This window comes from Oreochromis aureus, linkage group 3, assembly GCF_013358895.1.
Source record: "Oreochromis aureus strain Israel breed Guangdong linkage group 3, ZZ_aureus, whole genome shotgun sequence".
Taxonomy (NCBI): domain Eukaryota; kingdom Metazoa; phylum Chordata; class Actinopteri; order Cichliformes; family Cichlidae; genus Oreochromis; species Oreochromis aureus.
Window position 1 is genome coordinate 116,894,896 of NC_052944.1, and position 10,513 is coordinate 116,905,408.

Sequence of the window (10,513 nt, forward strand, 5' to 3'; positions counted from 1 at the left end):
TGATACACACAGAGATGGATGAGCAGAGGTCACATGATGAAAGAAAAAACATGGAGTCTTTGATTTATTTAGATATTTATTGATGAATGCAAACAAACCCTGACACTGAACCATCGTCGAGCAGAACAAACCTGATCACATGACCTGCTGACCCAAACAGTGAAAAGCTCCATGGCAACAACAACAAACAGCCTCACATATGTTAACAGAGGCTGTTAGAAGCACAGAGTCTTTACAGTCTTTCTCCTGTTTGTACACAGATCTCTGCACATCTTCATCACAGTTACTCACAGACGTGCAGAGTGTGTGGATATCAAAGCTAAGTTTCCACCATGTTTGTAGTCTGTACTGGGACTCATGGAGCATCTCTCTATGAGCACTCAGTGCTTTAAACAGTGAGTCCCAGTTTAACCAGCAGCCTTCACACCACACATCACACAGACATGGAAACTTCAAACCCTCAGACTGAAGTCACTGGCAGTCTCTGGCACCAGCGACTGCGCTAACAAACATACAGCAAACAGTGAAGGTTTGTAGAGAAAGCTGGTTGGGTAATACCAAGTATGCGGTGGAGGAGGCGGGGTTACATTACTAGATGATTAAACATGAAACTATTTTGCTGATAATAATTGAAATGATTAAAGAAAATCAACAAGCTATTTATGCAAGATAATTCATAATTTTATAAACTGGAATGATGAAATTATATTGACTGGATCTGATTATTGGGGGGTCATGACCCCCGTAACCCCCCTGGAAATGACGCACCTGGTCCTGAGGTCAAATCCACCATCTTTGTTTCAGTGCTGAGCTTCATGTTCTCCCGTGTTTGTGTGCGTCCTCTCCGGTACTCCGGCTTCCTCCCACAGTCCAAACACATGCAGTTAGTGGGGTCAGGTTAACTGTGAGTGGTTCTGTGTCTCTGTGTTATTCCACCTTAATAAATGACTTCCTGTTAGCATTAAGTGCTTCTGTAGGACTGATGTCATTTTCATGGTTGGATCATTTAAATGAAGCTGGACTCAGATGCAGTAAATAAGTTGATTGATCATTAATGAATAAAGCTGGTCAAATCCATCACGTGGACACATGTGATTGTGTAGTATTGATCCCAATGCTGGTATTAGTCCTGGATCAATAACACTGGATGGATGCGTTCAGCATGGAGCCCCTGAGCTGTGTTACAGACAAACATGAAACTGACAGGTCTGTGTCATTCACAGTCTGTAACACTTCTAAACAACAGAGGCTGACCCAAGTGCCTCAGAGCCAGGCACGCTCACATCACAGCTCTCTAAAGAAGTTTCAAAATAAGAGCTGAAAGCTGTGTTTGCTTGTGTTAGCTTATTATTGTGGAGACTAACATTCAGTGATCATGTGTTCAGACTCATAATGATTACTCTCATAAATCCTGATCTTTGTATTTACTGTGTGTTGGATCAATAACTGAGATTCATCGTATCACACAGCTGTGCTGCTGCTGCTGCTGGTGATGTCAGCACATCTGGAACAATACGAGGTATCTGCTACCAGACTGAGCAGGACGTGAGACCTGTGGACTGTTTAAAGCTGTCCCTCCACAGGTCACTCAGACCTGATCCACACCTCAGTGAGATTCTCTGACTTCCTCAGTAGAGACAGAAACCATTCAGATCTGGGACAATCAGCTGACTGATGATGTCACACAGACTGTGTTTTTCAGGAACAGTGATTCTGATGTGAGCCTGCTAGCTGACAGCAGACCTGATGAAACCACATGTTGACATCTGTGAGGACAGACTGGACTCTTTGACTGCACCTTGGTTCTCCTCAGAGGTCTGTACAGGAGCATGTCCACCCCACTGAAGATCTCAGTCACTGTGAAACACAGAAACCTGCTTGTGTGGCCTCTGCCTCACATGTAGATGCAGCTACAGGTTTCTCTGTCAGTCAGACTGAAACAGTGTCCTGATGCTGCATCATTCAGCTCTGTGCCCCAGTCAGCATCACTGTGTCTACCAGTGTCAGTGTTTCTTTTCCTGTAACACTCAGCACAGGCTCAGCTGGTATCCAGTGTTGGACTTTCAGCTGCTGTGATAGATCCTCTAACATAGATCAGCTCTGCTACATGTTGTTAGATCAGTGCAGCTGCCTGTCATGTCCTGATGTTTCTCTGGGTCAGCAGCTTCTCCATCAGAGGTTCACATGGAGCTGATCCAGTATCTCCAGTAACTGTGTTCTGTGCCTCACTGGTTCATCCTTCTGTCTGTGTGACGTCAGTCAGATGTTAAACTCTGTAATCTTCACTGTGTCACAGAGTTCAGTGAGTCCCGTTATTCACAGGATCAATCAGATCATCAGAGAACAGCTGATCAGCAATCAGTGGTGCCAACAGCGCCTCCTGTGGTGAGAGGATGCAATAATGCAATGTAGCATTTTACACTGAACACTTCCAGTCATGGAAACTGTCTGTTGGATCTGTGTGACGTTGCTTTCTTGTGTTGCTTTCTTGGTTAGAGTTCCTCACAAATGTCCAGATGATTCTTCTAATGAGGCGTCGACCATGTTTTCAGTTCTTTGGAAGAAAACATCGCCCTTTGCCATCCTTACTTTTCTTTGACTTCTTCAAATGCAGCTGAACTCCAGCTGGTATTTGATTGGACTCTGCAGCTGTTTCTGGTCATCAGTTCATTCCTGCAAACCTCTGAACCTGAACAACAATGATGCTGCATTGCTGGCTGATCCCAAAAGGTTGATTCTGTTCATCTGGACGTTTTCAGAAATGTTTGCTCACTGATCAGGTGACTTCTTCAGTCTCAGCTGACTGCAGCTTTACAACCTTACAAACAGCACATTTGCACAATGACTGAAACCAGCAGCACCTGATATATATGATACTAATATAATACATATACATATATAATCCATACTAATGATGAAGGAGCTGAGCTCACAGTGTTCATTCAGTGAACTACTCAGTTTATTTTGGGCCTCAGAAATGCTCACTCTGTTTGTACATCACTGTCAGCAATAGACTCATTCTGCTGTGTGGACAGGAACACATGTGACATCACTTCCTGTTTGTTTGTGACTGAAGAAGTTTCCAAGGAATCATTTAGAAGAGTTTCAAACATCAACTGATTGAATCCATGAATGTGAAAACGTGTTTGTGAGTGAAAGAGACAGACATGTACAGACTGAACTATCTGTTCAACAGTCAGAGTGTTTCTCTAACAGGAGACACTCTTTACACTCAGCACAGGGACACTGAAGAACCAGGCCAGAGTCTAAACCCAGGATAAAGAGTTTGAGTGAATGTGGTGTTGAAGGTGTGGAGGTGGATCAGAGTGTCAGAGGAGACTCTGTAGAAGGACAGAGTGCCAGCAGGACAGTCCACATACACTGCTGCTCTGTTAGAGGCAGAGGAGGAGGAGGAGGAGGAGGAGATGGATGTGTGTTTGTTATTGTGCCTGACAGACTGAGGACCATCATCAGAGCAGTACAGACTCCAGGACTGATCATTGTATCCAAACTCACAGTCACTGCCTCCTTTCCTTCTGATGCTTCTGTAACTCACTGATATACAAACGTTTCCTCTCCACTCGACCTCCCAGTAACAGCGACCAGTCAGACCATTTCTACACAGCAGCTGTTTACAAACATCAAATCTGTCTGGATGATCAGGATATGACTGAACCTCCTCCACATGTGTCACCTTCCTGTTGTTGTCAGACAGTTGGAGGTTTGTGTTCACTGTGTTTGTGTCGATTGTGAGTTGACAGGAATCTGATGGAGAGAACAAACACAATCCAGCTGCAGTTATTGATCCATCATCTGTTCATTGATTGACACTTTGATGATGACTCCTGACATGATGAAGATGGTTGAATGTGTGCTGCTTTGTTTTCATGAATCCCATTAAAAACACACTTACACTTCCTCAGACCTGGTCTCAACCATCGGACTCCAGCAGGCTCCACCCTGAAAGGAGGAGGGGTCAGAGCAGCACAGTCAGCATGCACACATGGACATTACATGGCTCTCATACACACACTGTTACACACTGAGCTCAAAGCTCGGCTCCACTGTTTTATTCAAAGAAATCTACATTTATTTATCAGCACATTTAAAAACAGCTTGAGCCAAAGTGCTGCACAGAGTAGAGATAAAATAGGAAACATACACAGTAATTACTATAAAGACTCGTCAGAATTGAAAGCTACAGAGTACAAATGTGTTTCCAACCAGGTTTTAAAAATGTCGAGTGTTGGTGACGACCTGATGTCAAGGGCGACTGTTCCAGAGTTTGGCTGCAGCCATCAATAAAGCTCACCTCTGTTTTTACGTCTAGTTCTGGTCAGAAGCTACTTATCTGCAGACCTGAGGGCTCGACGTGGATTATTTTTATTAAAGAGAGATAAGATGGAGCCAATCCATTCAGAGATTTAAAGACAAACAACAAGATCTGGAAGTGGATTCTACGATGTACTGGTAACCAGTGGAAAAGGCTGGAAAAAGCTGGTGATGGGTCGTCTAGCACAGAGCCACCGCTGGAACCAGACAATTCATGAGGGAGAGAACTGTGACAGCGCCGTTCCTTCACTTGACCTCAGTCGCTCTCGTCTGCTCCCTCGTAACACTGCTCTTTATTGAGGTTACATGAATATGCATAAGTTCATTAACATATGACGTCTTACACAGGTATGAACAAAGAGTACCAGTCTGTGCATAGTGTAGGTATGTGTGTGTGTGTGTGTCTGTGACCTAGATGTGACCCTGTGAAGACTCCCCAAAGCTAGTGCTAAGAGTCCAGCGGTCCCCCTAACAAAGGGCTCTTATACTTAACCAGACACCGAGTAGGTGTCCTCCTATACCATAAATGAGTAAGAGAACGTACGACCTCTCTCATGGCCCCAAGTTGTGTGTGTGCATGCCAGAGCACTCTGGAACGCACACAGAGTCTTTACAGACTACTAAGGATCAAACCTCTATCATTATGCAATCGATTATAAAACTCGTAAGCATATATGAGTAAATATTTCTAAGCATAAATGACAATCAACAATATAAACCTTACAGCTGGTTTTAATAACAGAATTTATTTGTTTCTCAAATGACAAAGAGCTACCGAGAAACACTCCTAAATCTTTAGTTCTTAACTTTACCAGTGGGCCAGGGTCAACATTATCCGATAATGCTAACACACATTCGCATTATAACGATGTGAGGAGTTAATGCTAAGTATGCTGCCATTAGCAGCTAATTCTAATTAGGGGTGAATAATTATTACTAGCTAATGCTAATATTGTTTTCTCTTCCCTTTTAACAATGTGAGCAGCTAATGCTAATTTGATGTGAATTAGCATTATATTAGTGAGGAGTTAATGCTAACTAGACTGCCATTAGTGGCTTGTTCTAATTTTAGGTGAATAGGAATTGGCATCTAATGCTAATGCCATATTTTCTTGTTTTATAACAATGTGACCATCTAATGCTAAGTAGGTTGCCGTTATTAGCTAATCCTAATTTGAGGTGAATTACCATTTTCTGCTTATGCTAACAATGTTTTTTCTTACTTTTTAACAATATGAGTAGCTAATGTGAACACTATTTTTCATTCAATTTTAACTTTTCCCCTGCGAAGTGAAGAGTTAATGCTAAATAGGACGCCATTAGTGGCTAATTCTAATTTTAGATGAAAAAGTATTTGCAGCTAATGCCCATACTGTTTTCCTTTGCTTTGTAAGAATGACAGCAGCTAATGATACGAAGTCTACTGTTATTAACAAATGCTAATTTGAAGTGAATAAGCATTAGTAGCTAAAGCTAATATTTCCGTTAAGCCTATTTAGCATTAATTAACTTCATTTCGCTAAGAAGTTTGTGCTAAATAGGCTACCATTAGTGGCTTATGCTAATTTTAGGTGAATAAGCATTGGCAACTAATGCTAATACCATATTCTCTTGATTTATAACAATGTGAGCAGCTAATGCTAAGTACGTTGCCGTTACTAGCTAATGCTAATTTATCCGCTAATGCTAACAATGTTTTTTCTTACTTTTTAACAACATGAGTATCTAATGCTTATACTATTTTTCCTTCAATTTTAACAATGCGAGCAGCTAATACTGAGTAAGTTACCGTTATTAACTATTGCTAATTTGATGTGAATTAGCATCATCTGTTAATGCTAAATCTTTTCCCTTGCATTATAACAATGTGAGCAGCTAATGCTAAGAAGGATGCTGTTATTAGCTAATGTGATGCAATGTGAGTAGCTAATGCTAACACTCTTTCCCTTTACTTTATAACAATGTGAACCGCTAATGCTAACACTCTTTTACCCAGCATTACAACAATCTGAGCTGCTAATGCTAAGAAGGCCGCCATTAGCAGCTAATAATAATTAGTAGCTAATAACAATTTAATGCGAGTTAGCATTATCCGATAATGCTAACACTTTTCACTTGCATTATAACAATGTGAGCAGCTAATGCTAAGAAGGCTGCTGTTATTAGCTAATGCTAATTTGATGTGAATTAGCATTATATTAGTGAGCAGTTAATGCTAAGTAGGCTGCCGTTATTAACTAACGCTACTTTGACGTGAATTAGCATTATGTGCTGATAAAAGATTATTGAACATATATGTGATCAGCTCCATGAAATGTATTCCTTAATTCATTATTAAGCACATGTCTACGTGACTTTTCACCTAATAACTTTTGACATGAACTCTTCTGTGATAAACAACTTGCAGCTTCCTCTTTCTGTTTTGGAAGATACAGACTTAGAAAAGGGGAACCTCAGCTCTGAGTTCTGAGAATAACTCTGTTATCTTTGTACACACACACACATACACACAGAAACATGGTGTATAAATAAAGAAACGCGGACGGTGACAAAGTGCGAGTCCATGAGTGTCTCCTGTGCGAGTGCTCTGTGACCGTCCTCGCGAGTGAAAGAACTGCAGTGTTGTGTGTTTTCTAACTCAGGTGTCTCAGCTGAACAAAGAACGGCAGGGTGATTTAAAGAAATCCCCTGTCATGTGCTAATGCTAATACTGTTTTCCCTTACTTTTTAACAATGTGAGCGGCTAATTCTAAGTACGCTGCTGTAAACAGCTAATGCTAGTTTTATGTGAATTAGCATTATTCAATAATGCTAACACTGTTTTCTCTTACTTATTACAAATTATAGTAGCTAATACTAATACTCTTTTCCGTTGGGTAACAACGATGTGAGGAGTTAATGCTAAGTAGGCTGCTTTTAGCGCCTAATTCTAATTAGGGGTGAATAATTATTAGCAGCTAATGCTAATACTGTTTTCTGTTTCCTTATAACAATATGAGCAGCTAATGCTAATTTGATGTGAATTAGCATTATATTAGTGAGGAGTTAATGCTAAGTAGGCTACCATTAGCAGCTTAAGCTAATTTGAGGTGAATAAGCATTAGTAGCTAATGCTAATACCCTTTTCTCTTGTGTTATAATGATGTGAGACGTTAATGCTAAATAGGCTTCCATGAGTGACTCCTTTGCTTTGCGTTATAAAGATGTGAAGGGTTTATGCTAAGTAGGCTACCATTAGCAGCTAAGTAGCCAATTTGAGGTGAATAAGCATTAGTAGCTAACGCTAATACCCTTCTCTCTAGTGTTATAATGATGTGAGACGTTAATGCTAAATAGGCTGCCATGAGTGACTCCTTTCCCTTGCATTATAAAGATGTAAAGAGTTTATGCTAAGTAGGCTACCATTAGAAGCTAATGCTAATACTGTTTTCCCTTGCTTTCTACAACTTGAGCAGCTATTGCTAAGTAGGCCACTTTCCTCTGCTAAGGGTTTGTGTGACCATGATGGAAACTCTGATAAGCTAATGCTGCTAAGCTAATGCTATTTATGAGCCCTGTTAGAATCAATATTTCATTCTCATTCTGTTGTTTGAGAACAATAACAGAAAAATGTGCACTTGAGAACAAATTTATTGTGAATTCAGCTGTGAATGTAGTTTGTCATTATTTAAGCTTCCATTTCCAAATGTTAGCTGACACTTTATTAGGTACACTGGCATCTATCTCAGGTACACCTGTGACCTAGATGTTCCTGCAAACAGACTCCTTGGAGACCCCTACATAAATATCCATGTACTATCCAGCTAGACTAGTGTGTCTGTCCCTGAAAATATTCCTGCATGTGTGATTGTTCATTTCTCATCTGCAGGAAACAAATAGGAAGTAAGTGAAGGACACAGGAAATGTTTCCAGCTCTTCCTCCTCTATCAGACATTCTCTCCATACCTGAGAGTGTCCAGTCTCCAGCCTGGATCCTTCAGTCCAGCCGACAGCAGCTTCATTCCTGACACTCCAGGATGATTGTAACTCAGGTCCAGCTCTCTCAGATGGGAGGGGTTGGAGCTCAGAGCTGAGGCCAGAGAAGTACAGCCTTCCTCTGTGATCAGACAGCCTGAAACACTGCAGACACACAAAACAACAATCCATCTGTTATCCATCTCTATGGCAGCATAACTAAGGGATGGTTCAGGGTCACCTGATCCAGCTCTAACTATAAGCTTTATCAGAAAGGAAAGTTTGAAGCTGATCTTCAAAGTGGGTGAGAGAGGGTGTCTGTCTCCTGAACTCAAACTGGGAGCTGCTTCCACACCCAGTCCAACATCGCCACGCTTTTTTTGCTGCTTTGACAAAACCTCAAATCCCAGTCAGAGATGATGAGCATCATCACAGTGATGATCATTTCTCTGTTAACCCAGGCTTTCTGCTTCAGGATCTGTGCACGCTCACAGAAGTATCAAGTATCACTTAAATGCATTACACGCTGTTGATGGCAGCAAATAAACCACCCAAACAAACAGAGGTGGGAGGCTTGGGCAGACTACGTAGATTCAGCTTGTGGGAGGAGTCTAGATAAACCAAAGAAAGACAAGCTAACAAACGCCACAGTGAAGTGAGTAGCTACAAACTGCAGGCCGATTAGTGTTGTTGAATAAGTCGGTCTGAGGAACGTTCTTAGGATCAACAAATGACGGCATGTATGAGCCTCCCTCAAGACGCATCATCACAAGAAGAATACATGAGCTGTAGAAGAAGGAGAGACTACGAAAGCCACGGCGTTACAACATGAACCTGCTGTTGGTCTCTCTGGAGACTACTGGACGTGGCTGGGTAACCATGGTTACCTGGGAGTTACAGAAACATGCAGAACATGTGATTCATGTTGCACAGCAGTGGGACATTTGAAATAAAGTCAGCACACTCAGTACAGATAGTGCATCAAATATGATCCTGCTGCCAGACGTCTGCCTTTGAACACGTCCCTGCATCGCGCACAACACCAAGGTTGCCATGGCAATCACAGCTAACAGGGACAAAGTGCACAGCTGGAGCCCTGCAGGTATATTTAACATGATGTATTTCTCAGTGTCCTGTCTGTGTGTGAGAGACAAACAGCCTCTGTATGTGTGTGTAAATACAGCATGAATATGTAGAGGACATGTTTGTGTATATAAGTAAATGAATGCTCTGCGTCATTTGAATCTTTGATTCTTGTTTCTGTTGCAGGTCTGTGACTGAACTTCTGTGAGGAGAAAAGTTGGTTTCATGCTCTGTGATTCTGTGTTTTGTCGTCTCTCTCAGGTGATGGAGAGCTCAGATGATGACCCCGCCTACGTGGTCAAATTCAAGTCTACATTCAGAACAGACCTGGAGACATGCAAGCAAAATGCCAACATTGTATATGTGAAAAGTGCTGCTGCACTGGAGCCAGATTCAAGGAGCTCAAGTGTTTACCCAGATCTTACTAAACTTACTGAAGGAACAGAGGGTTGTTGGAGGGAAACCTGTGGAAGCAACAACATCCGAGCCACCAGAGAAAAAGTTGGACCTATTGGTGCTTCATCAGAGTGTGATTGTGAACAGGAGGAAGACTCAGTGTGGTGGATACAGAGCAGAGCCCACCATCAGTACAGAGGCCTGTGCATTAGAGTGCTGCTCGAATCTGCAGCACAAGTACTTGGCCACAGCTGCAACATCTGTACCTGTGAAAGCTTGTTCTCTGTTGCTGCTCATATTGTACAGAAGAAGAGAGTTTCTTTATCATCAGAAAATGTCAATGAGCTTGTGTGTCTTAGCAGCTGGCTCGGTGCAGAGGAGGAAGAAAATGTCAAGTCAGAGGAAGATAAATGCAGTTCATGTTGTCAACTCAACCTGGACGACTGAAAGTGTTTTTCTTTGTCTTGTTTCTGACTGAGATTCTTCAAAGGAAATCCAGCACAAACACACACTTCACACACTCAAAGTCCTGCACAGTAAATGAGCTGATGAGCGTTTGTGCTGCTGCCTGATAACAGAAAAATAGTTCTGCTGGTTCCTGTTCTGAAAACACACATTTATAAACGTTCACTTGCTGTTGGTCAAAGGTATGTTGGTGGCTCTGGACTCTGAGGGGAACTTTGTAAAAAACTAGATCAAATGTTGACGTCCTGGCAGAGACAAAGAACTTTAATTTGATATTTGATTT

General features: G+C 41.8%; 1 protein-coding gene across 1 annotated transcript; it reads right to left on the reverse strand.

Moving 5' to 3' along the window:
* Window positions 1-3,232: 3,232 nt before the first annotated feature.
* LOC120435125 (stonustoxin subunit alpha-like) lies at window positions 3,233-3,748 on the reverse strand (the record flags this gene model as incomplete). Its single annotated transcript, XM_039604108.1, has 1 exon — window positions 3,233-3,748. A coding segment is annotated over one exon (516 nt), but the record flags the coding sequence as incomplete, so codon positions are not given.
* Between the last annotated feature and the right edge of the window lie 6,765 nt (window positions 3,749-10,513).